Consider the following 27,485-nt stretch of genomic DNA (forward strand, 5'->3'; position numbering starts at 1 on the left):
GGGGCATTGTGGAGACCGCGTTCATATTCCACCTATTATTGGATGGAGGATCTGCCAATCTTTTCCGAAAACCGCTCGGATTGGACCAAGCAGCGCAGTCCAACCTTTTCCCCACGGCCTCGAACTTCCGCGGTTCGATGTGGACAGAAAGTAAGAAATTAGATCAAACATCTTCAGTGGCAATATGGAAAGTAAACCAACTTTCAGAGTGCGATCTGCCCAATTTCTTAGATCGTTACATATTTTTTAAAATTGCAACGGGGAAAGATACACGAAGAAATGAGAGGTTGACATCCGATCGATTTTATGCATATGAGTGATTGCAGAGCACTTAGCTGACCGGGTTTCAGTTTGACTGCATTGCTTATTTCTTCCGTCCTGAAACGCTGTGGAAAACTCTTGCTGCAGCTTGCACCCAGAGGCGCTTGCAGCGCAGTGATCACGTGGCCTCAGCGCCGGCTCCTCCATTGACTCCCCATCACTCCGAGCCTGAGCTGGAGTCTACTGACTGACCATGGTTTACTACTTCACCAGTAATGGTGAGTATATCGGTGGCATTTGTCCATCGTAAATCTCTGTTACTTGAAGCCTTCTTTGAAGTGGTTCTAAACTTTAACGTTGTTCCTTATGAACGGTGTGGGGGAGGTAGGTGTTTGAGCATGGCCTAGTCTCCTCCCAGGGAATTGCCTCCTTTCATGATTTCCTTTGGGATAACTTTCCTTTTTGTCCTGGAAAGACCGCTTCCTTTTTAGCTTTTACTTTATGCTTCATATGGTTTTCGTGGAAAGCAAAGTATTACAAATGTCGGTGACCTTCCCTCAATTAGAGCACTTTATTACGACGCTAACAAAAACGGAAATTGCTGGAGAAAATCAGGTCTGACAGCATCTATGTAGCAAACACAATTAACGTTTCAAGTCTGGTGACCCTTCAGAAATGGAAATAGCTAGGTAAGGTTGAAATGTGAGCTCCTGGTGTGGTGGGAAAGAGAATAAATAACGTGGAGATGGTGTCCAGAGAATATTTCCGTCCCATTCTCCCAATTTCTCAGTCACATTAGTTCTGATGGTGCCATCTGTCTGGGGGGTCAAAAATGTGCATCTTTTTCCACACAAGGATTCCCCACCACCGTGGTTGAAAGAGCCCTCAGCCGTGTCTGACCTGTTTCCCATACTTCTGCCATTACCTGTTCTCTTCCCTCCCTCTCCTCTCACAAGTCGACACTTTTCACCCCAAATAAGGACAGGACTCCTACAATTAATGATAGGACCATGGGTAGTGTTGTAGAACAGATATGTAGAGTACAGTTATGTAACTTTTTTGAGGTTTGCATCACATGTAGATAGGATGGCTAAAAAGGTGTTTAGCACACTTGCCTTCATTGCTCAGACCTTTTAAATATTTGAGTTGGGATGCTATATTAAGGTTGTACTGGACATTGGTGAGGCTTCTTCTGGAGTATTGTGTTCAGTTCTGGTTGCCCTTTTAGGGAACAATATTGTTAAGAAAATATTTACCAGGATGTTGCTGGAAATGGAGTGTTAGAATTATAAGGACAGGCTGGATTTTTCACTGAAATGTAGGAAGTTGAGGAGTGAACTTGTAGTGGTTTATAAAATCATGGGTGTAGATGAGGTGAACGGCAAGTGTCCTTGCCATGTGATCACAGAAGGTGCAACGCTTGTCAATTTACTTCTTTCCTCTTCACCATCCAAGGCACCAGACACAATTTCCAGGTAAAAGTGATTTGCCTGTATTTATGCGATCTAGTCTACTGCATTTGCTTCTCACAATGTGGACGACTCAACACTGGGGAGACTAAACACAGACTGGGTGATTGTTTTGCCTACGTTTTGGCAGTAAGAAATGACTTTGAGCTGTCAGGTGCCTGCTATTTCATCAACCAACCATGTTCCCATGTCAATATATTCTATTTTGGCCTGCTGCAGTATGGCTCAATGCAAGCTGGCGGAGCTATCCTCCAATATGGGCTGTAGCACAGTCAAGTCATTCATTTTCAAATATTTACACCTTGTTAGCAATTGTCTGTGTCAAATCCTTATCACTCATTCCACCCTTCAGCTATCTATCTCTCAGTTTTCTCTCTACAGATGCTACCAGACCTGTTGTGTTTCTCCTGCACTTTGTTTTTGTCTCAGATTTCCAACATCTGTAGTTTTTGTTTGTTTCGTTACTATCTTAACTGCTTCCTTCTCATTAATGTGTAGGTTGGAATTCCCCTAGAAACAGGCATATTTTATTAGAAGGTTATCACCAATGGTGAACTAAGTTTTCCCTGTGTGTTTGTCATGTGCCTCTAAACAGCCCAGGTTACTTGCAACAAAATTTAAAATATAATTTGGTCAAATAGGAAGTTGAAGGGAAGAGGAATAAAGGGCTATAGAAACAGTGTAAGGATTTATCCTTTAGATTATTGTTTTTGGGAAGTGATGGCAATGCATGCAAATTGAATGCCTTGTTTCAATTGATAATAATAACTGGACTGTTTATGATTTACAAGTAAGATTGTGTAGTTTTTTTTTCAGGATTAGTTCAAGAATGTAGATGATCTGTTTGATTGTAATTAATAAAGGTACTTTAGGTACATGTGTGTTTGCTGGCAGGATAAAGCATCCCATGTAGAATGAATGCTGGGACAATTTGTCCCAGATCAGAGCCATAACTGATGGCCTTGGGATCAAGAGTAAACTGGTAAAATGTTACCTTTTTTAATTTTTTCATATTTTTGAATACGTTAGGTTATTTATGTTTGAGGTTTCATTTTCACAATGCTATAGCTTAGTCTTTAAGAACTAATGGATTATTGCCTAGATCACCTCTGTTATGATCATCATATTGTGTGAAGTCTTGTTAGAATATTATGTAGGTTTCTATGAGACCTCTCCCAACCCCGTCCTTGTAAAGTCCAGTGAATAGATCCAATCTCTTTTCATGCATCAGTCCTATCATCCCAGGAATCAGTCTGGCAAACATTTGTTGCGTTCCCTCCATAAACAGAACATCCTTCCTCATATAAAGAGACCAAAACTGCACACTTGATTCCAGGTGTGGTCTCAGAGACGCTGTAATCCTGCAAGATATCCCTGCTGCTTACTTGAATCCTTTTTTGTTATGAGGGTCAATGTACAATTTTCTTTTTTTTTCCACCACCTGGATGCTCGCTTTCAGCGACAGGTGAATAAGGATGTCCTCGTCATCCTCGTCCTCTACCACCACCAAACAATCTATCACCATTCAGATAATTTGCCTTCCTGGGATTTGGTACCAAAGTTACAACTCTCTCATTTTTCTATATGTACTCCTATCTGCCATGCATCGCATCACTCACTGAGCGTACCAAATCACGCTGAAGCATCTCTGTGTTCCCCTCACGGTTTGCTGTCTCCAGTATTTTCATGCTGAAACCAGTCCTTTTTTTTGTCAGTTGTTGAACTATATCACCATACCTCAGATAGCTGAGTTCCTTTTGGCAACAAATTTAGCTTGGTCAATAAACATAGACAATCCTCTAGAATGATCAATTCAGAATATACTAGTTCTGTTCTTCATGCATTTATGTACTTTAATTTTGGGCGGCACGATGGCTCAGTAGTTAGCACTGCTGCCTCATAGCGCCAGGGACCCAGGTTAGATTCTAGCCTTGGGCAATTGCCTATCTGTTTGCACATTCTCTCCCTGTCTACATGGGTTTCCTCTGGGTGCTTCGACTTCCTCCCACAATCCAAAGATGTGACAAGTCAGGTGAGTTGGCCATGCTAAATTGCCTATAGTGTTAGTGCATTAGTCAGAGGGAAATGGATCTGGATGAGTTACTTTTTGGAGGATTGATGTGGATTTGTTGGGCCAAATGGCCTGTTTCCGCACTGTAGGGAACCTAATCTAATCTTTGTTGATAAGATATTAATACAGATAATCCGACTAGAAGAAAATCAAACAAACTTAAAACCACTATTTGTGTATGTATTTGTATGACATTTCTTCCCTTTTCATTCTTCAAGGGAGGGACTTTACAGGAGAGCTGCTGAGAAGGTAATTCCCCTGCCTGGAGAGTCTAAACAGAAAAAATGTTTTGCTATTTAGGGGTAAGATGAGAAGTTCTGCAGTCAAAATACTGTGAACATTTGGAATTTGGACTAATGAGCAAAGATGTAGCTGAGGTAACTAATTGGCAATTATCCTAATGAATAATTGAGCAGACTCAAGAGGCTGAATGACCACTTACTGCTTTTTTAAAAAAAGTATTTCAGTCTTACCCTGGAAATATTTCATAATTGTTGTAATCTAAAGTAGCTGGCTGATGATTTGCATAAGGAGCTACGAGGAACTAAGATGTTACTTGTAAGGCAGCTGACTGTTAGTGCATTGTGTATGTTATAATTTGAAAGATAGCTTGGGTTTCACAAAGTATTCTAAATGAGAACTGATGCTAGAAATTAAGCATTTGTGAGTTTTCCACTACATGTTTCTTTATTCACAGTTGAACATGTTTGGATAGAAGCTTTATTCCTGATGAAGGGCTTTTGCCCGAAACTTCGATTTTGCTGCTCCTTGGATGCTGCCTGAACTGCTTGCTCTTCCAGCACCACTAATCCAGAATGGTGGAATCAGTGATGAAAGATTACTATGCTACCTTCTGCATGTAAATTGCAAATGTGTTCCAGAGATTTGGGAACAGGAGAGCATGGAGGAGAACCTGTGAAAGGTCATATTTTGAAGTTGTTAAACTCAGTGTTGAGTCTTGAAGCCTATAAAGTGCCTAAGTGAAAAATGAAGTGCTGTTCCCCTCTTTCATTGAATTTTGTTGGAACACTGCAGCATGTTCCTTGTGGAAATGTTAACATAGACATAGAACAGTACAGGCCCTTTGGCCCATGATGTTGTGCAAAACATTTATCTTAATTTAAGATCAACGAGGTAAAAACAATGACTGCAGATGCTGGAAACCAGATTCTGGATTACTGGTGCTGGAAGAGCACAGCAGTTCAGGCAGCATCCAAGGAGCATAGAAATCAACGTTTCAGGCAAAAGCCCTTCACCAGGATTAAAGGCAGTGAGCCTGAAGCGTGGAGAGATAAGCTAGAGGAGGGTGGGGGTGGGGAGAAAGTAGCATAGAGTACAATGGGTGAATGGGGGAGGGGATGAAGGTGATAGGTCAGGGAGGAGAGGGTGGAGTGGATAGGTGGAAAAGGAGATAGGCAGGTAGGACAAGTCCCGGCAAGTCATGGGGACAGTGCTGAGCTGGAAGTTTGGAACTAGGGTGAGGTGGGGGAAGGAGAAATGAGGAAACTGTTGAAGTCCACATTGATGCCCTGGGGTTGAAGTGTTCCGAGGCGGAAGATGAAGCGTTCTTCCTCCAGGCGTCTGGTGGTGAGGGAGCGGCGGTAAAGGAGGCCTAGGACCTACATGTCCTCGGCAGAGTGGGGGGGCGGAGTTGAAATGTTGGGCCATGGGGCGGTGTGGTTGATTGGTGCGGGTGTCCCAGAGATGTTCCCTAAAGCGCTCAGCTAGGAGGTGCCTAGTCTCCCCAATGTCAAGGAGACCGCATCGGGAGCAACGGATACAATAAATGATATGAGTGGATGTGCAAGTAAAACTTTGATGGATGTGGAAGGCTCCTTTAGGGCCTTGGATAGAGGTGAGGGAGGAGGTGTGGGTGCAGGTTTTACAGTTCCTGCGGTGGCAGGGGAAAGTGCCAGGATGGGAGGGTGGGTTGTAGGGGGGGCCTGGACCTGACCAGGTAGTCACGGAGGGAACGGTCTTTGCAGAAGGTGGAAAGGGGTGGGGAGGGAAATATATTCCTGGTGGTGGGGTCCGTTTGGAGGTGGCGGAAATGTCGGTGGATGATTTGGTTTATGCGAAGGTTGGTAGGGTGGAAGGTGAGCACCAGGGGCGTTCCGTCCTTGTTACGGTTGGAGGGGTGGAGTCTGAGGGCGAAGGTGCAGGATGTGGACGAGATGCATTGGAGGGCATCTTTAACCACGTGGGAAGGGAAATTGCGGTCTCTAAAGAAGGAAGCCTTAAGGTCAACCTAACCTACACACCCCTCAATTTACTGCTGTCCATGTGCTTGTCCAGCAGAAAATGGGAGCAAGGTGGTTTCTTAATGGCAAACGATTGAAAGGTTAGGATCAATCTTAGAGAGAGCAGAGATATTCGTCAAAGCATTCACTTAATCTGCTTGGTCTCGCTAATGCAAAGGAGACCAGGCTGTGAGCAGCAAATACAATAGACTTAAGTTGAAAGAAGTACAAGTGAAAAGCTACATCACTTGGGAGGTGTGCTTGGGCGTTTGGGCAGAGAGGAGGGAGGATGTGAAATGATAAGTGTTGTACCTTACTGTTTGTAAGGAAAGTTATGTGGGGTAGGAGGGAGATGTCATAGAGAGGAAGGAGTATTAGGAGTAGTGGATGTGTGGACCAAGTTGTTGCAGAGAAAACAGGCCTTGCAGAATACTGACAGTGGAAGGGAAGATGTGTCTAGTGACAGTATTATGCTGAAAGTGGCACGAAGGTCAGAGGATGAATATTTTGAATGCAGAGAATGGTGGAGTAGAAAATGATTTACCTCCTGTGGCCTAGACTGTCTTAGAAAATTGAGAAACTTCTCTCATAAGGTTTGCAGTTGTTGCCAAGACTTTCACTCAATTGGATTGTGCCCTTCTTGGGCCTAGATCTGTTAAGTTGGCCTTTCTTTCCTAATTACAAAGCATTAACATTTCAACTGAAGTATTTTTAAATTTAGAAGGCTTAATGACCTGGAGACACAACATTGCAGAAGTCACATTTTTAGAGACCCTTTTACTTGTAGCAGCTGTGCAGTACTGAAATTTTATCGAACGGATGGGGGTTTTCTTTAGAGATCGCTGAATGTCCTTGGGCTCTGACGTGAATCCGCAGTTGGGGACACTGATGGAAGTTAGGCTGGTTTCTAAGCACAGTTGCACAAATCGGTGACAGAATAATTGTTTCAGTGCTGTTTCAACATTAAGAAGATATAGTATTGCATCTCTGTTATCATGTAAGAGTATGCTGTGTTTAAGGATTGGTTAGAACAAAACTAAAGTTCTCTTTCAATGATTATTACCTCTGGTGAAATAGATCTAATTGGTAGAAGGAGTAGCACAGTTAACACCTCTAAACTGTCTCTGCTTTATTTTTCAGTGTGAAAGCTCTGAACTCTGTAATTAAAGTTCAAGCTTGTTACTGACTATTTTTATTCTTGTTTATGCTTAGTGTCTGGATGTGATAGAAGCAATTGATCGAGTAGATCATTGAGCCCAAATCCAAGTTTGGCATCGCATAGTTGAAGCCAAATAGTGTTTTAAACAGCCAATTAGAATCAAGGGCATTTCTTCTAGGCACAATCTACCAAATGTTTTCTGATCCTCTGATATTGCAATATTCATCTCAACTTATCATCTCTCTCCTCTGCTTGCTCCTAATAAATTTTAAAAGCCCAAGTGATAAAGAATTAAGTTTACACTGCCTCCAGTATGTATGAGTCACCTTAGTGTGGCAGCTTCTTTAAACTTATCCTCGTAGAGACTGATAACATTTTAAAAATAATCTCCACAACACCAGCAAAAAAAAAGTGCTGGACAAGATTTCATTTTTTAAAACTTTTACTGTTTTGTATCAACTAAAATCAATATAATTCAAACATTTGGAGGCAGAGGATATTTTAAACAGATAAATTTCACTTTAAATAATTGATACAACACATATGTCTTAAATTAGAAGTGCTTGTGTTTTTCACAAATAAGGCACCACATGCAAATCTGTCTTTAAACTCTGCCTCTGCAATGCAGGATCTCTCACTTCCCATCCAACAATTTTGGCACTTGAGATACACTTACTAGGAGCCAGATTCCATCTCATCGTATTTGTTGTGTTAAATTACTTGCGTGGTTCAATTTGTATTGTAATAACCTGCTGACCGCTGTATTTGTTATTTAGTTGCGTACCAGCTGGGAGGTGGAGGTGCATACTGTTAAATTCCTTATACAAGTAACCATCTCTCTCTGTTCTATATGATAGCTTCTTAGTAGTGACTACTGTTACACTAATACCAAATGCCTCAGCTTAAATCTACAGACAAGCAGTTTGCAATAGCCACTGGACATATCAGAAATTAGGAAATTCAGCTGGTAGTTTTTAATTATAGACCCTTGCTACTATATTAATAAGGAGGCAGACAGTATTTGGCCCTTTGCTGAACTGAAAGTACTGGGTGAGCAGGAATTTCCTCGAGCTAAGCATTCAACCGAGTCTTTGTCTTCAGGTTCCCAACACAAACTTCATTTTGTCACTACTCACCCTCTCCTTCCTGACAACTGAAGATTAATTGGACTGTTCGAGAACTTGGTATCACTTGAGCTCAAGCTGAGCTTCTAACCACATATCAGTAAAACCACCCATATCCAGCTTTATAACATTGCTCAACTCGAGCCCTGTGTTGGTTCATGAACTGCCGAAACTTCCAGCTGTACTTTTGTTATGCTCTAGACTTAATATTTCCAGTACATTCTTGGCCAGCTTCTTGATTTCTACTCTTCACAGTCAACCATACCACCACATCTTAACTTTCATCAGGTCCTGCTAATCCATTCTTCTGTGCTCCCTGACAACATTAGTTTCCAGGTGAGCAACACCTGGATTTTTAAAACTCTCAACGAAGTTTTCAAATCCCCCCCCAAGAAATTTTTGTTTATGCTCAGTTTGGACATTCCTGTCCCTAGTTGCTTTTCAAAAAGAAGATGGTGGTGAGCTCCTGCCTTGAAATGCTGTAGTCAACCTTCTGTAGATAAACTCAGTGTCACTAGGGAGGGAATTTCCAGGGTTTTGACCCTGTGACAGTGAAGGAAGGGAAATGTATTTCCAAGTCAGGACGGGGAATGGTTGGGTGGGGAACTTTCAGGTGTTGGTGTTCCCGTTTATCTGCTGTCCTTGCCCTTCTGTTGTGGGAGTGCTTCCTTTACATTTGAGAGTTTGGAATGTGCTACCTAAGGACCTTTGGTGACTTTCTGCCTTCTATCTTGTAGATTGTACACACTGGTACTGAGCATTAGTGGTGGAAGGAGTGGGGAGCATTCCACCACATGCTTGACTTGTAGATAGTGGACAGGCTTTGGGGGTGGTGGTGAATTACTCATTGCAGTATTCCTAGCCACTGACCTAACCTTCTAGACCCACTGTATTTATATGGTAAGGCCAGTTGCATTTCTGGTCAATGGTAACCCCAAGACATTGATAATCGGTGATTCAGTGGTGGTTGTGCCATTAAATGTCAAGGAGAGATGGTCAAATTGAGCATCTGTAGAAAACATTGCCTGGCATTTGTGTTGTATGAATGTTACTTTCTGCTTGTCAACCCAAACCTGGATATTGTCTGGATCTTACTGCATTTGAACATGAACTACTTCGTTACCTGAGGAATCATGAATGGTGCTGAAAATTGTTCAAACATCCACGAACATCCTCACTCCTTTTCTTATGGAGGAAAGGTCACTGACTAAGTAGCTGAAGATGGTTGGGCCATGGACACTACCTTGAGGGTACTGACACCCCAACAACAGAAACCAAGTTCCTCCACACCAGGTATGACTCCAGTAGAGAGCTTGCCCCCGATACCCATTGATTCCTGTTTTGCTCTAGCTCCTTGGTCAAATGCAGTCTTGATGTCAAGGGGTGTCATTCTAAGCTCACCTCTTGAATTAGGTGCGTTTATCTGTGTTTGAGCCAAGGCTGTAATGAAATCAAGAACTGTTTGCCCTGGCAGAACCCGAACTGGTCATGTTAGTGCTGGGCAGGTGCTGCTTCATAAGTGTCGATGAAACCTTCCATCACCTTACTAATGATTGAGAGTAGACTGATGGGGCAGTAATTGGTTGGGTTGGATTTGTCCTGCTTTTTGTATACCTGGGCAATTTACTACATTATTGGATAGATGCCAGCATTGTAACTGTACCGGAAGAGGTTGGCTCGGGGAGTGACAAGTTCTGGAGCCCAATCCTCGATATTATTGCTGGAATGTTGTCAGAGCCTATAGCCTTTGCATAGCCAGTCCCTCCAACCATTTCTTGATATCACGTGCCTTATCTTTTGCATTGACGTGTTGGTCTCTTCCGTCATTGAGAATGGGGATATTTGTGGAGCTGCCTCCTTCACTGAGTTCTTTAATTGTCCTCCGCAATTAGATGTAGCAGAGCTCCAATCTGATCTGTTGCTTGTGCAATCTTAGCTCTGTCTATCATTTGCTGCTTCTGCTGTTTGGCATGCAAATAGTCCTTTTTGATAGCTTCATCAGGTTGACATTTTTCAGGAATGCCTGCTGCTTTTCCTCGCATGCCCTTCTGTATTCCCCCCCCCCCCCCCATTGAACCAGGGTTGAGTGGAGGCTATACTAGCCATTAGGTTGCAGATAGTGCTGGAAAACAATTCATTGATGGTTCACAGTGCCTCATGGATGCCTAGTGTTGAGTTCCTAGATCTGTTCAAAATCTGTCCCATTTAGTACAATGATGGTCCAACTCAACATGATGGAGGTTATTCTCAATATGAAGGGAACTTCATCTCCACACGGACTGTGTTGTGGTCACTCTTCCAATGGGACAGGACAATAGCCAGGGATGGAGATGGCACTGGCTGGGGCATTGACTGTCGGGTATCTTTCTGTGAGTATGACTGTCACACTGTTGCTTGACTAGACGGAGAGACAGCTCTCCCAATTTTGGCATCAACCCTCAGATGTTAGTATGGAGGACTTTGCAGGAATAACAGGACTGATTCTGATATTTTTTCTGGTGCCTAGGTCAATGCCAGGTCTCTGCCTATTTCATAGCTTACAGACTTCAAAGCGATTGATACAACTGAGTGGTTTGCTAGGTCATTTCAGAGGCCAGTTGAGAGTCAGCCACATTACTGTGACTGCAAAGTTGTATGCAGGCCGCACCAGGTGAGAGTGACAGATGTCTTTCCCCGAAAGATATTAGTCAAATGGATTTTTTTTGATAATCAGCAATTGTCCCATGGTCATCAGTAGATTCATTCAATTTTTTTTGTCAAATTTGACAATGTGCAGTGGTGGAATTCAAATGTAGGTATCCAGAATATTAGCTCAATTTCTGGATTAATTATCGAGCAGTAGTATTACCAGGATGTTGCTCCCCGCTCTAGTTCTGTAATGTCCTACAACATTCCAGTTCTTGCCTTTTAAACATCCTTGATTTTAATTGCTTTATTGTTGGTAGCAGAGTTTAACTGCCACGATTCTACATTCTAGAAATCCTAATTTAGACCTCTTTGCTTCTACCTTTCTTTCCTCATTTGAGTTGCTGTTTAAAACCTACCTTTGTGACAACGCTTTTGATAATCTGTCCTAACATCTCCTTCTACAGTTCAATGTAAAATTTTGTTTGCTTTATGCTTCTGTAAAACATCTATTGTCAAAGTCACTTTAAATTCAAGTTATAATTCTTAAAAGACGCGTACATGTTGGATAGCATAATTACAAAAAAAATTCTTAATTGTGAACTACTTATAACATGCTGCGACATTGTTCCATCTGTCTGAGTCAGATTTTGTGTAACTGTCTCTAGAAACTCTAGCACAAGACCTAGGCTGACACTCCATTACAGTATTAAGAACGTTCTGAATTGTCAATGATGTTGCCTTTCAGCAAAGTTGCTAAACCATGTCTGCCCCCTTCGATAGATGGAAAAGATAATGGCACCATTTCAAAGAGCATGGGAGTTTTCTTTCCATGTCCTCAACTGGTGTCACTAAAAATGATCTAGTCTTTATTGCAGCCACAGCGGGAAGACTTTCAGCCGTTTGGGACAGAATTAAAATAATTAAATTCTATTTTAAATTTTTATATAGCCCCTCTTTCAACTATTGTTGCTCTGTTGATCAAGGAAATGTGACCTCCTACTGATAAGACAAATATTAGTGGAGAAAATGAAATCAGAACTTAATGAAATAATGTTCTCTAAATCTAAATATAATGTATAATTAGTGGTGAGAAATCATTAGAATGATAAACTCACAAGGTTGTGACGTGAAATGTGAAGTTTTGGAATTTATAAATCTAGCTGCTTTTTACATTGCTTTCCTATTTTTCACTTTTGATACAACAATATAATTATCAAATTGAAGTACTTCTATTTTATTGCAGTGATTTCTTCACCATATACAATCTATATGGGAAAGGATAAATATGAAAGTAAGTATTTCCTTTTCACTAATCTGATGAAGGATTTACAGATGCTGGTTTCAAGTGATCTCAGAAGAAACTATCAGTTTTGTATAATTTTAATAAACGATATTTGGTATGAGTGAGAGCAAGGAAATCCCACCCAAATTATAAAAAATGTTAAATCACTAAACTGATCAGGACTAGGAATATTTTGCCAATAAGACAACAAATGCAATTAGCTTAGTTATTCTTGTCAAATTAGATGAATGTCTTGGAGAAGTATGCTTGTTATAACTGCTATGGCAGAAGGGCTGTAGTCTGTCTTGATTGAGGTTTTTTTGTGCTCTGTCTATTATATTTCAGAAGATAACTATTTAATCAGAATTTAAGATCACACTTTTATGTCAATGCTTTATTTCAGTTAGCCACATTTCATAAAGCTGATCCCCAATTAATTCACTAGTTCCCATTTTTATACAAACATTTCAAACAGAGTTAACCTTTAATTCATTCATCACTTATTGCCTCATTTCATTGGATTTTGGGCATTTCTTCATAGTAGCACTGGAAGGTAATGTCTTCAGTTAGCGTGTCCATTTTTGCCTACAATCGACTTTATTAATCAGCACAAGTTGCCATGCTTTCCTTTAGTATCATTAACTAACTGTTCAGCTTATTGCTATGAAGAGTTTTTGTGCCAGAGAAATTGGTGTAATTGACATAAAAAACTGACATGATTAAATTGGCTGTATAAGGATAGAATTCCTTTGACATTTGGCTCATTGCGCTATTATTGGCTTTGATGAAATAATAATCAGCTGTGCTTTGCTTGAAAGCTGAGGACATTCTGCAGGGAGGGATTGTTACGATTATAATTTCAGTTACTGTTTGCAATATCCTTTTCTAGTCTTTTACCTAGGATAAAAGAAGAATTTCTTTATTGCTTCATGACCGAAGTGGAGGGTTATGAATAATTTACACGCAGATGAATCTCTAAATAGTATCTAACAGGAATTAGCAATTCAATGTGTCTTTTAAAGATAATCAAATAGTATTTGATGTTTTGAATGAAATCATCCAGCTGGCTAACAAATTGGCATTGTGCAACTTGTTTGTTTTTTTTAAATGTAGATGAAGACCTAATAAAGTATGGATGGCCAGAAGATGTTTGGTATGTTAATATATATCATTAGTTATTTGTCTGCTTGTTCTATCCAAATTTCAAGCATTCTTATTACAATATTTTTGTAATGCTGCTAATTCTTTTTGTTGCAATTAGTGATGAGCAGATGGTGTTGCAGTCTGATTCGTATAATGCATTGTTTTTTGTCATCACTAGTATGTATAGAATTGTTCTCTTGGTTTTAGGTTTCACGTGGATAAATTGTCTTCAGCCCATGTGTACCTCCGACTGTACAAGGTAAGATGTACAGGATCCCTTTCCCTTTTTAAGAAAGTGGCTTTATCAATTTTTTTAAAATTGCCATCTGTGTATTGCAATACTGTCAATTTTCAGGCAGGATTTATGGTAATCTGAGAATTTAATTTCACCATGTCCCTTAAACAAGTGACCTGATTACTTGAATATTTGTCACGTGCAAATAACTAATGATCAGTTCCATATATGAAATAGAAGTTGTTTCTTTTGATACAACTTCTGTTTCATGTGTTTTAAAAACTAATCTTGGGAGGATGGAATAATGGGCTACTGACGCAGGTGGGCTAGAGTGTTACATGCTTGAAGTCTGCTCTGTACTGAAGTATTTGATCTTAGCCAGGTTTGATGCGTATTGGAGAGTGAGATTGGTTTTTGAGCTACGGAATGGAAAAGTCTGTGTGTTACCCAGTGATCCATGATTTCTAAGCCATTTGTGTGGCTTTTGTGCAAAAGTGAAGTCAGGCTCCATTGCAGAGGCTGTTATGTTTTTGATATTGACATTCACTTTTTGCACTCTCATGACTGGGTAAGATACTGAAAGGTAACGAATGTGTATGGTATCTCATGAACAGATGCTTTACGATGAGGGTGGGATAGAGTTGAAGAACATTTTAAAAAAAAAGACTGCTGCAGAAATATAAACAATTATTTATAAGAGTTTTGTAAATAATTAATTGCATTGTGCTTTAATTGAGATAAACCTGTATTTGTTGCTGGGTCCATTTCTTCAACAGGTTGAACTCATTGTTTAGCTGAACTGGTTAGTTGCAATAGATCATTAACAGTGAAAAGTGTCTTTAGCAAAAGCATGCGATTACTTAATCAGGCATTGAATTTTAATTAAAATGTCTTGAAGTATATAAAGAAATGCATGTTAATATATATCTTTTTTTGTCCTAGGGGCAGGCAATTGACAGCATCCCCAAGGAAGTACTAATTGACTGTGCTCAGCTAGTAAAAGCCAATAGCATACAAGGTAATTATAACATAGACCAATTTTCATACAACTTTGAAAATGAAAAAACATAGAATAAAACCAACTATTGAAGCAAGATTTTAGAACAAAAGAGCAAAGATACTAGATTTTATGCACATTTTTGTCAGCGCATGATAATTGTTCATGGGGAAAGCACTAGTAGAATTGTCAAAATCAATCACATATCCAGAAGGTGACCACTTGAAAGAGCTATCTGAGTTCTGTCCTTTCTCCCTGTGGCCCTTGAATACCTTTCTCCAAGTACAGTATCTGTCTAATTCCCTTTGTAACTTACTTTTGAGTCTGCCTTCACTACCCTTTTCAGCAATGCAATCCAGTTTGGAGGAGCTTTAATTTGTCCATCCTATCCACTAAACACTCTCTCTTTTGCTGTCCTGGCTATCAGGTCTCTTGTTGGTGCAAACAATTCCTCTTCATTTGCCCTATCATAGTTTTCAACACTCTTGTTCCGATTTACTCTCCCCTTGCTCAGTTCTGTCAAAAGCCTCCCAGCTCTTCAAGCATTCTTCCATGTGCTTACCAATGAACTTGACTTCTTGCTAAATTGTGGTGCCCCAAAATTGGATGTAGTCCTCTGCTAAGGATAATATGTGATTTATAAAGATTAACATAACTTATCTTTGTACATATGCAAGTACTTATAAAGCCTAGCATCCCATAAGCTTGTTAAATAAAGCTCATCTCCTAGCCTTGACACTTGTTTGTGAACTGCCTAGTTTCTCTAATTCTTCATATTTAATTTATATTGAATCCTTCCTTAATGCAATAATTAACATTTCTCCACATTGGATTTAATTTGTCAAGTTTCTGTACATTTCATCATTCTGTTCTCCTAAATCTCTGACTGTTTACTGTATTTTCAAATTTTGTTCTCTGGGAACAATGACATGATGCCCTTTTTGTACCCACACCAAGAAATTGCATTATCTTACAATTTTTTTTAATGTAGTGTGATGAAAGACCTTTATATGTATTGTTTGAGTTTGGATTTAGAATAGTGGCAAATGGGAGTTGGCTCATTTCCTAAAGAGTTTAAAAAGTAACTAGCTCAGGCACTCCTTTCACAATAGTGACTTAATCCAGTATGTGTTAAAGAGCAGGAGGCCCCTGGAGTTTAATAGCAATGTTTTTACTGTGGTGGTTTATGGCAAGGAGTTAAACAATGAAGACTATTGGATTGTTTTTGGCTCAGGATAACTGAGGATTGATTTTAGGTTAGATAACCTAGAGACTGAAAGCATTTATGTAAATCAGAAGAGACCTGGCTGATCCGATAGAAGCAAAAATAGTTTCTCTCCTATAAAAGAGTACACATCAGTTCAGGGAAAGCTCAATATACTGTAAAACTTCCAAAGCAGGAGTGTTTGGTTAGAAATCTGAAGATAATCTGCTGAGAGAGTAGATTTCATAGTTCACAGTAGATGTGCGAAAACGTTGAAATTATAAAGATTTGATTTGGAGTTTTTTCATTATTTGAGTCTTTAATGGATAGTATCAGGAAGTCGGGTAAGACTGTGTTTTGCTGCATGCTTAAAATATTTGAAACTACTTTTATATTTAAATAGCTTTTTGTCTTTGTTCTGTTAAAGAAACTCTGAAAACTCATGGCTATATTTTTAAACCCTGACCACCACATTAACCAAATTTTTAAAAAAGTATACATATATACCAAACCAGATTTCATTCTGCAACTCTGACTTCAGTATAATAGCTGGGATCATAACACTTGAACTTTATTAAGCGTCTTTTAGAAGTTGATATGCACATCAATTGCATTATCTTTATCAACCTTTCCTTTCCTTCAGAGATAAGACCATATCAAGTTGTAGAATTGATCCAGTTAAATAATTGAAAGAACATTGAAATAGGCTGGACACTTACACATAATAACTCTATATGCATTTTGGATAAAAGCCAAAGCAGGCTGAGCCAAATATCCTATTGTATTGAATTTACTTCTGATTATGTGGGAAAAGTTATTAAAGCTGATAATGTCCCGCTTTTAATGTGCCTCAACTGCCTAGTTCCTCCCTTGTTCATTTTGTTATGAATTGTTGCACTTGTTAAAAATCAGGCTTGCCACTATCTTGTCCAAAATATTAAGAGTAATGTATTGTTTGTAATAATAAAATTACATATACCTATAATGATTTCATTGTTTCTATTTACTAGGATGCAAAATGAACAACATAAATGTTGTGTACACTCCATGGTCTAATCTGAAGAAGACTGGTGACATGGATGTGGGTCAAATAGGATTTCACCGACAAAAAGACGTAAGCATCACAACTTGATCTGGAATTACTGTGAACTTGAAATAATTGCCCATTTGACTACTCCATTTTGTGAGCACACCAGAGAACTGTTAATTGGGAATATGGATTTTCATTTATAATTCTTTCTTTTGTCAACATGTGAGATCTCGAATTCTGAAACTAGGAATTTGGAACTATCAACAATTTGTGTTGAGTAGTTAAAACCAAAATGTGTGAGAATAAATGTTGAATTATATTAAAAGTGCATTTTGTCTTTATGCAGATGAGTTAAAGATTCACCTATTACAACTATATAGACCAAGATTAATAGCAAAAAGTTGCATGCAGCTGTCCTCAGATGAGTTACGTTTTTTAGTCATTGTTTACACAATTTAAATATAGGTGAAGGTAATTACAGTGGAGAAAAAAATTAATGAAATTTTAAACCGGTTGGAGAAAACTAAAGATGAGCGATTCCCAGATTTGGCAGCAGAAAAGGAATCCAGGAACAGAGAGGAGCAGAATGAAAGAAAAGCACAGATTCAAGAGATGAAGCGAAGAGAAAAAGAGGAGATGAAGAAGCGAAAAGAAACTGAGGAACTTAGGTTTGTATCGGCATAGTGGGAGAATGCACATTTCTCTATTTACTTTACCTAAAATATGTTGTTTTAAAGTATTATGCCTAAAACTACTTAGAAGTAAGACAAGTTCTCTTTTCTAGATTGTATAACCTATCTTCATCCAATGCCTCTTGACTATTACTTAGTTGAATGGGACTACACTCTTTCCATACTTATCGGTGTCATTTTCAAGAGAAAGACTCCTCTGCAATGTCGTCTTCTGCACAATGTTTTTCAAATCTGATGTTCTCTTAGTCATTGCCCGCCTCCAACATTCCATCTATTTGCTGTCCCTTGGTGATATCACCTAAAAATGCAGCATTCAGTTTCACATGTAAACTGACAATACCCAAATCTATTTCTCCACCATTTTTCTGCTATCTCGAAGTTATCAGAATGTTAATCTGATCTCTAGTAGTGAATGAACAGAAGTTTCAGCTTAAGTTTTGGGAAGCTATTGTCTTTGGTTCCTTAGTCACCTCTTGCCCTATCTGTGAAAACTGAGGCTAAGACAGACTGACTGCAACCTGGGTGTGAGATGTGACCCCAAGATGAACTTTACATGTTATATGTTTAAACCATTATTTAGATCTCTATCTCAGCTACCTTAATGTACCCTGGCTTTGCCCCTAACTCGGCTCATCTGCTGAAGCATCTTGTAGATTTGTTTTTCCAGCCCTCTCCTAGGGGACCTCGCACTGACTAACATTTAGATACCTGTGGGCATCTAAAAACTGTGATCTTAGTTGCATCAATTTTCATTTATCTAATGCCTTATTCCTTGACTAACAGTTACAGAACTTTAGCTTCTTGAGCATCTCTTTTCTTTTCAAACCGCTTCATAATTGTTAACTGTATTTTCATGGCTCTAAACTTTGGAGTTCACTCTAAATTTTATTTCTGCCTCTGTATTCCTACTTCCATCTTAAAGAAGTTCCTTAAACCTTGGTATCTGCCTTAATGTTTCCAAATTTCTTGCTTTATAATGTGTACCCTTGTGATACACCGTGGAATGTCTTATTATATTAAAGGCTCAATATGTAAGTTATTGTGATTCCAGAGGAGCAATCTATTTCATTCAATTACATAAGTTATTGTGTGAATTAACTTAACATTTTGATGACCTACTTCAAATGCACTTGTGTTTGCAGGGCATTGTAAAGGTAGATGCTGAGAGATTGTTTCTGCTGGTCAAGGTATCAAAGATGCTGGGGCACAATTTCAGGATGAGGGCTCACTTAGGACTGAGATGAGGTGAAATTTCATCACTTTGTGTTGTGAATCTTTGGGATTCTCCACCCAAGATAGTTATGGAATTTCCATTGTGGAATCAATTAAGGCTGGGATAGATGGATTCTAGTGCCTTAGGGAGTGGACAGGAAGTTTAAGATCATCGATGATTACGTTGAAATGGAGGGCAGGCTCAACAGACTGTGTATGATCTACTCCTATTTCTTGTGTCTAGGCTAAAGAAGCAAAATGGTGTTAACTGGTATCTCCTGGGAAAAGAGTTTGCGACAGTATCCTTACTGGGAGAATAACAAGTTGGTTGGAGTCTAAACTGATGTGGAGAGATAACCAGGTGGAAAAGAGAAAAAAGGTGAGGAAAGAAGAGATAGGAGGAGTTAAAAATCAGGATTGTGATATGTATGTGAAAGTATTCACAATCAGTTCAAAATTAGAGTTAGAGGTAATAACTGTGGAAGGAAATGATGTGCAATTACAACATCTGTATTCTCTTTGGATATGCAACATTTTCATGATTGTTGTAAAAGGGAAATTTGTGTGGGCTGATAATGTAAAGGATTTTAGGGTGTAATACTGTTCTATGGACTTGTTCTGAATCCAAATAAATTTAAGTTGAGAAACAGAAATGGAAATAATGCAGTTATCTATATTGCAAGTCAGCTAAATGGTTGACATGAAAGCAGGTTTGTAGGCAGTCTAAAAAGTAAGGTACTAAAATGGATAGCTTGAACTACCTGGGGATGAACTAGAGTAAAGGTAATTGTCAGTTCAGTGAGAACTGCATTCAGGGTCATTATATTTATGATGGACTTTTTGATTCAGAAAAGATTTACAAGAATGTTGCCAGGGTTGGTGGGTTTGAGCTATAAGGACAGGCTGAATAGGCTAGGGCTGAGGGGTGATCTTATGGAAGTTTATAAAATCATCGACAGCATGTATAGTCAAGGTCTTTTTTTTTCCCCAGGGTGAGGGAGTCCAAAGCTAAAAGGCATAGGTTTAAGGTGAGAGGGGAAAGATGTAAAAGAGACCTAAGGGGCAACTTTTTCACACAGGATGGTGCATGTATGGAATGAGTTGCCAGAGGCGGTGGTGGAGGCTGGTGCAATTACAATCTTAAAAGGCATTGGATGGGTATATAAATAGGAAGGGTTTAGAGTGAAATCGGCCAAATGCTGGCAAATTAACTAGATTTATTTAGGATATCTGGTGGGCACAGACAAGTTGGTCCGAAGGGTCTGTTTCCATGCTGCACATTTCTATGACTCTGTAATTGTGGGAAATGAGCTGGAACAAAACCTGAATTTAAGAGTTGTGACAATAACTGCTTCAAAAGCAAACAAATTGCTGGAAAAGCTCAGCAAGTCAGCCAGCATCTCTGGAAAGAAATCAGTGTTAACGTTTCTGGGCAAGTAACCCTTCCTCAGAACAGTTTGAGGAAGGGTCAATCTTTCTGCAGCGTTAACTTTGAGTTTGCTCCACGGGTGCTGCCTGACCTGCTGAGCTTTTCCAGCAATTTCTGTTTTTCTTTGATTTACAGCATTCGCAGTTCTTTTGGTTTTTACCTTTGTTTAACCTGTTTGTTTAACCAATTCCTTAGGTGCTATTCTTCACTTATGAAGTCTGAAAATATGAGCAGCAATCAGGTAAGATATTTAATTACAATTGACTGCATTGCCAGTCACCCTGTCCTTAGTCATATTTAATTATTGCTCACTGCATATTCTGACCAAATTAACACTTTTTTAAAAAAAACTTTTTTTCCTATCCTTTTCTGAAGACTTTGACTAATACTGGGTTGCACTTCAGTAGACATAAGACATCTGGTGCTTCTTCCCAATGGCTATGCTTCCCTTAAATCTGGACCGTAATACTGTTGAACTCCTTGACCATGACACACACTCCTATTCTCGCGCAACACACATCTGCATGGATTCATGTACCATTCAGCAATCCTCCAAGAAAGCATACAGGACTCCCAGCTGACTTTCCACTGCTAGTCCATGGTTCACTATTCTGTAAATTACTTAAACCTCTATTTGGGTTCTTGACAAAACAAATGGTTTGCAGGTAGCATTTCTGGTGTTACAAATTAGGAGGATTTATTAAGTAACAAACAACTGACACTTTACAGTCACATGTGACCTTTTCTCTTGAGACAGCTCAGACACAGATTGATGCTGGGATTGGTTTGAATTGCTCTGCTCTTTCATTTTGCTTCTGTGAACCTGCACAATTGAACAGTACCCTTCAGAAAGACCTTTACTGTGGGGGTCTGGTATTTTTCATTTATTGTACAGTAAAGTCCCACCATTCACAAGGAATATGTACCCAGAAATCCTTGTGAATAGTGAAATCACAAATGGCAAATATAATTTTTATAATTAGAGTCAATTGGATAAGATTCCAACAATATAAATGTTTGATTTCTCCAAATGTTTCCATCATTGGGCAGCATGGTGGCTCAGTGGTTAGCATTGCTGCCTCACAGCACCAGGATCTCAAGTTCAATTCCGGCCTCAGGCGACTGTCTGTGTGGAGTTTGCACATTCTCCCCATGTCTGCGTGGGTTTCCTCCAGGTGCTCCGGTTTTCTTCCACAGTCCAAAGATGTGCAGGTCAGGTGAATTGGCCATGCTAAATTGTCCATAGTGCTAGGTGCACTAGTCTGAGGGAAATGGGTCTGGGTGGGTTACTCTTTGGAGGGTCGAAGGGCCTGTTTCCACACTAGGCAATCTAATCTAATCTAATCACAAAAGTAATAATAATGAATACTGTAACTCTTAAATTAAATCTCAGCTGTAGAGTTGATGAAAAATGCTGCTAACCAAACAGCAAGCTAAATGAATAGCTTCATTTTGAATAGAGTTTGAAATTTATTATTTTAGCACAATTCAGTTTTTTAAGAACATGGTTATTTTCCTCCCTCTCTCTGTGGAGAGTATGATCTCTCTGGTGACCTGGCCAACTTCTGCACCACAACCTGCGGGAAAGCAGAACTGTTCAGATCCAGAAAACCACATATTGTCATATGAAGTAATTTCTGGTTAAAATAAGTAATCACTCTTGGCAGAAAATGTTCATTCTAGAGGAAAGTATTAGCTGATTATTAGATAGTGATTGGCACAATGTGACCAATATTAGTTTAAACCTCAAGAATCAAATGTGTAATTTGTCACGTGAGGTTTTGTACATGACATTAGGCAAGCTTTGACGGTGTGGTACATTCTATCGGGGCAAATGTTAATTAGTATCATGCTTGAGCTCAAAACTAACAAATTTAAACATTTTAGAATGATTGTACACAGAGGTTTCACCCAGTTACGTTGTATTCTATGATAACTGTAGGTAAGCAAATATGTACACTAATGGGTGATATGGTGCATAAATATTTAATTTCATAAATTTGTTAATCATCCCTTCACAATTTTTCCACGATACTTCCATATACCAGCAGTTAAGTCTTTGCCTGCCAAAAACCAAAACGCTGTATAAAGTACAGTATTTAAATACAAGGAAATAAAACATTAAAACATATATTTCAGTCACTAGGCTGTAGGTAGCATCTTGCTTGCACTAAGCTGGGATAAAATCTCTGCTATTTGGTACATTAGATGCTAGATTTTCTGATTTGAACCATTAGGATTTTTTTTTTATTTTAATGAATTATATTGAAACTGCCTATATCACCAATTTGCAGATTAAACAAGGAGGTCCAAATAGCTCAAGTTGGGAAGTGTTACTACAGTTATACATTGCCATCAAGGGTAAGATTTGGAATTACTGGGAAACTAGGAAGTGGCAGAATCAGTAAACATATATTTTGTGCAAGAAGCATCCCAAGAATATTTGAATATTAAGGGGTAAAAGGGAAGGTGGAACTTGAAACAATTAAGGAAGAGTCATTAAGAAACTGTTAGAACAAAAAGCCAACAAGTGCCAGGTTCTGCTGGCTACTCTCCTATGGTCTCGATGCAATTTTTGTTAGCTTCCAAAATTTCCTCAGTTCTACAAAGCATCCAGAGGATTAACGTTGCTAATGTAATGTAATGCATCTGCACTAAAGGTGGGAAATGAAAAGCCAGAAACAACAGATCAGTTGTACGGTGTCTTGGGGTAAATGCATTAAAAATAGAGTTTTGCATTACTACGGGATAATTAGAAAATCGTAATACAGACAGGCAGACAAATGGTTTTGTGAAAAGAAAATCATTTGAGTAATTTATTGTTAGAGGAAGTAACAAACGAGGGTAACAAAGGTTTTGTGCATGAATTTCCAAAAGGCATTCAATAACATGCCACTTCAAAGGTTACTTCACCAAGTAAGAGCTTGTGGTGTAGGAAATAACATTAGCATGGATAGGCTATTGGTTACAGGTCATAGAAGGGGTCATTTTTGGATTGGTGATCTGTAATAAGAGGAGCACTGGTCAGTGCTGGGCTCTTGATATGCAATCTAAATTAGTTACTTGGATGAACGAACTATATGTATGGTAGCCAAATTCCCTGATGACACAAAGATAGGGAGGAAAGTAAGTTGTAGTGAATAAGTGCAGTGTTTCCAAAAGGATTTAGACCAGTTACGTTAGCGGGCAAAACTATGGTAGTTAGAGAATAATTTGGGAAAATGTAAACTTGCCTGTTTTGGTAGGTAAAATAGGAAAAACAGTATATTGTTCGATCGGGAAGAAATATCTGCAATAGACATCTGATTGTAACTAATGTGGCAAGACTATATTAATATGTAGATACAGCAAGTGCTTAGGAAGGCTAATGAAATGTTAGTGTTTATTGCAAGGGGCACAAAGCTTCAAAATAGTAAGTGTTGATACAGTCTTACAATGCCTTGGATTGTGTGGTAGTTTTACTGTCCTCACTAGTGAAAAGAGAATTGCATTGGAAGCAGATGGGAGAGGGCTGTTTTGATCATTCCTGGGATAAAGGAATTGACGAAAGGTTGGATAGGTTTAGCCTGTAGCTGTTGGAGTTTAGAAGAATGAGATGGGCAGCATGGTGGCACAGTGGGCAGCACTGCTGCCTCGCAGCGCCAAAGACCCGGGTTCATTTCCCGCCTCAGACGACTGTGTGGAGTTTGCACATTTTCCCCGTGTCTGCGTGGGTTTCCTCCCACAGTTCAAAAATGTGCGGGTTAGGTGAATTGGCCATGCTAAATTGCCCGTAGTGTTAGTAGAAGGGGTAAATGTAGGGGATTGGGACTGGGTGGGTTGCGCTTCGGCGGGTCATTGTGGACTTGTTGGGCCAAATGGCTGTTTCCACACTAAGTAAGCTAATCTAATCTTATTGCAATAAACACGATCCAAATTAACCTGACTGGATGAGCTCTGAGAAGATGTTTCCCTTTTTGTAGAGTCTAGAACTAGGAGGGGCAATTTAAAACTAAATAATCTCCCATTTAAGACTAAGATGAGCTTTTATTTCTGAGAATCATTGGTCTATAATTCTCTTCCCCAGAGTGCACTGCCTGTTCAGTCACTGATTCAGGACTGAGTTAAGTAGATTTTTAATAGAAATGAGGGATAAAGAAGACATACTAGTAAACTACAATTAGATCAAACATTATTTAATGACAGAGAAGGCCCAAGAGGCAAAATTATATACCTGGCTTAAAGAAAATATTTGAAATTGCAAAATGCCTTTATAGGGACTTATAAGTGTAGCCCCCTTCAAATGTGGGAAGTGTGATTATAACCTTGAATACATCAAAATCTCACAAATAGCAAAATGTTAATGATCAGCTAATCTATTTTGCTGGCACTCATTGAGGGATGAATATCAACCAGGATATGAGAACTGTTCTTTGATAGTAATGTTAGGTCTATTGTGTCAGTTTGAGAGGGCACATTTAATTTTGAACCTTGTCTGAAAGTAGCACTGAAGGTGTCAGCTTCTATTTTTACATTCAGGGCTTTTAAGTGGGATATGAACCTATGACCTTCTGACTTAGAGGAGGGGATTACCACTGAGGCATGACTGATGACCAAAGGTGAGATATAAATACTCACCACTTTTACAATACAGGGCACCAGCTGTAGAGGCCAATATTGATGTGATACTGCAGTTATTAATTCTAGACTTTTGGATTTGTTTAAGTCCAATTGTGCAGCGATTTGGAAGTGCTAATTCCTAGTATGTTCTACTTTTAGTATAGTCTGCAATCAAAAAATATTTCCTAATTTTTTTTGTGATGCTGACTTTCTTTTGTTTCACTCTTCAATTTGTAACATTTGAATATGGAGCAGCCATTAAAGTAGAAAATTCCACCTACCTCTTGCTGTTTGTTTGTACAAAGTAATCATTTGTCTAATTCATTTTTTCCTTCATTTAGGATTGTGGCTATGACTCTGATGATTTCATGTAAAGGTCACTGGATACTAAGATGTAGACTGTTTGAAATGGAGGTGTGGGCCTGCCAAATAATGTTTCTCCTCTGACTATATCTTTTCTCCTGTGGACCAGTGCCATTATGTTACCAGATCTCTGTCTTGCCCTAAGAGTGGAAAATGACATTTTTCTTCAAAATTTTCTCTGATTTTGAAATTTGAATATGAAAATGCTGTTTTGACTTGAGCTTCGCATGGTCATGTTTTTGAGGAAAATAGCTTATTAGAAGTATTGTTGCTGGAATTCTTTAAATGCCGAAAAGATATGGGGAGGCTATTAAAATAAAGTGTCATTGAAAAATGTGTAGATCATTCGGGCATTGTTGAAAAGAGTTCATGGTTTGATTTATGCTGCACTTGGCATAAAGTTCAAGCAGTGTGACTTTGCATACATGAAATCTTTCATCTCTTTCTTTCTTTCTTTTCGTTCTTTCGTTCTTTCTTTCTCATGAGTCAGATAAGCAATAAACCTAAATCTTGCTGTTATGGATGTATTGAAATAATTTGTCATTTGTATAAAACTGTATAAGAATGCACGCTGGTGTGTATAATTAAAACAAAGTTAAATAAAACTGCTGGAAACTAACGTATTAATGAGTCCTGAAGTTGAAATGTTAGTTCAACTTTACTTTATGGCAGCTAATTGATATCTTTCCATTACTTTTGCCCAAGTGATTTTATTCAAAAATTATAATTTGTCTAATTCGTTGTTTAGTTTGTGGTTATAACTTCCTGATTTCATCTGAGGTCCTTTGGATTCTATCGCTGAATGTATATTATTGAACTAGGATTTCTGGCTATGTAATGCATTAGATGTGTTTGGTTTCTTCTTACCCACTCCAAAGTAAATATGCAACTACATTTCAAAGTTTGGGAGAAGATTTGTAGCTCGGGTGCTCGTTGTTGTGGTTCTGTTCGCCGAGCTGGGAATTTGTGTTGTAGATGTTTCGTCCCCTGTCTAGGTGACGTCCTCAGTGCTTGGGAGCCTCCTGTGAAGCACTTCTGTGATGTTTCCTCTGGCATTTATAGTGATTTGTATCTGCTGTTTCCTGTTGTCAGTTCCAGCTGTTCGCTGCAGTGGCCGGTATATTGGGTCCAGGTCGATGTGCTTATTGATTGAATCTGTGGATGAGTGCCATGCCTCTAGGAATTCCCTGGCTGTTCTGTTTGGCTTGTCCGATAATAGTAGTGTTGTCCCAGTCGAATTCATGTTGCTTGTCATCTGTGTGTGTGGCTACTAAGGATAGCTGGTCGTGTCGTTTCGTGGCTAGTTGGTGTTCATGGATGCAGATCGTTAGCCGTCTTCCTGTTTGTCCTATGTAGTGTTTTGTGCAGTCCTTGCATGGGATTTTGTACACTACATTGGTTTTGCTGATGCTGGGTATCGGGTCCTTCGTTCTGGTGAGTTGTTGTCTGAGAGTGGCTGTTGGTTTGTGTGCTGTTATGAGTCCTAGTGGTCGCAGTAGTCTGGCTGTCAGTTCAGAAATGTTTTTGATGTATGGTAGTGTGGCTAGTCCTTTGGGTTGTGGCATGTCCTCATTCCGTTGTCTTTCCCTTAAGCACCTGTTGATGAAATTGAGGGGATATCCGTTTTTGGCGAATACATTGAGAATCCACAGATTCACTCAGATGACAAGCAACATGAATTCGACTGGGACAACACTACTATTATCGGACAAGCCAAACAGAACAGCCAGGGAATTCCTAGAGGCATGGCACTCATCCACAGATTCAATCAATAAGCACATCGACCTGGACCCAATATACCGGCCACTACAGCGGACAGCTGGAACTGACAACCGGAAGCGGCAGGTACAAATCACTATAAATGCCAGAGGAAACATCACAGAAGCGCTGCACAGGAGGCTCCCAAGCACTGAGGACGTCACCTAGACAGGGGACGAAACATCTACAACACAAATTCCCAGCTCGGCGAACAGAACCACAACATGCAACTACATTTTTTTGTATTAACATCCACAGCATTATATGAGACACTCTGATCTTTGTTCCGGTGTAGCCACATGTTACAACATTTTGTAAATTTTGATTTGTTGAACTTTACAACTGAACACAGGATGAAAAGAATAAACTGAGACACACACATATTGTTTTTTCTGATTTTTAATTGTGTATTTTTGACTTTACTCCACTATTTGCGTCCTCAAATGTTGATGTAACAGGCTTCCATTTTTCATGAATTGGTTGTGGTTGCATAAATAATGGGGAGCTCCTACTTCTACTGGGAATAAAGGTGTTCTGTATTTTGAGTACCAAAAGGTTATTGTAATTTATTTTCAATGCTTGAGCTTCT

General features: G+C 39.2%; 1 protein-coding gene across 3 annotated transcripts; it reads left to right on the forward strand.

The window, feature by feature from the left end:
• The first annotated feature begins 110 nt into the window (after positions 1–110).
• On the forward strand, positions 111–27,275 carry ccdc25 (coiled-coil domain containing 25). 3 transcript variants are annotated; one of them, XM_087981399.1, is made up of 9 exons: positions 111–539; positions 12,196–12,243; positions 13,348–13,387; positions 13,585–13,636; positions 14,555–14,630; positions 16,824–16,927; positions 17,309–17,511; positions 20,372–20,417; positions 26,732–27,275. In XM_087981399.1, exons 1-9 carry the CDS (start codon positions 515–517, stop codon positions 27,062–27,064), a joined length of 927 nt encoding a protein of 308 aa, XP_087837525.1. In that variant the 5' UTR covers positions 111–514; the 3' UTR covers positions 27,065–27,275. The 3 variants fall into 3 exon arrangements, with proteins under 3 accessions (XP_087837525.1, XP_087837530.1, XP_087837527.1); XM_087981404.1 differs by lacking the exon at positions 26,732–27,275 and adding an exon at positions 24,695–25,092 and having other exon boundaries at positions 119–539; XM_087981401.1 differs by lacking the exon at positions 26,732–27,275 and adding an exon at positions 25,117–25,761 and having other exon boundaries at positions 122–539.
• The last annotated feature ends 210 nt before the right edge of the window (positions 27,276–27,485 follow it).

Source organism: Chiloscyllium plagiosum, unplaced genomic scaffold, assembly GCF_037043375.1.
Source record: "Chiloscyllium plagiosum isolate Xiang-an unplaced genomic scaffold, Cpla_swu_hap1 HiC_scaffold_3, whole genome shotgun sequence".
Lineage (NCBI taxonomy): Eukaryota > Metazoa > Chordata > Chondrichthyes > Orectolobiformes > Hemiscylliidae > Chiloscyllium > Chiloscyllium plagiosum.

Excerpts from the sequence above, each read along its gene's own strand:
- ccdc25 (XM_087981399.1), top strand. The coding sequence starts at position 515 with ATGGTTTACTACTTCACCAGTAATG. Across the intron at positions 12,244-13,347 it reads GGGAAAGGATAAATATGAAA|ATGAAGACCTAATAAAGTAT; the intron begins GTAAGTATTTCC and ends TTTTAAATGTAG. Across the intron at positions 14,631-16,823 it reads AAAAGCCAATAGCATACAAG|GATGCAAAATGAACAACATA; the intron begins GTAATTATAACA and ends TCTATTTACTAG.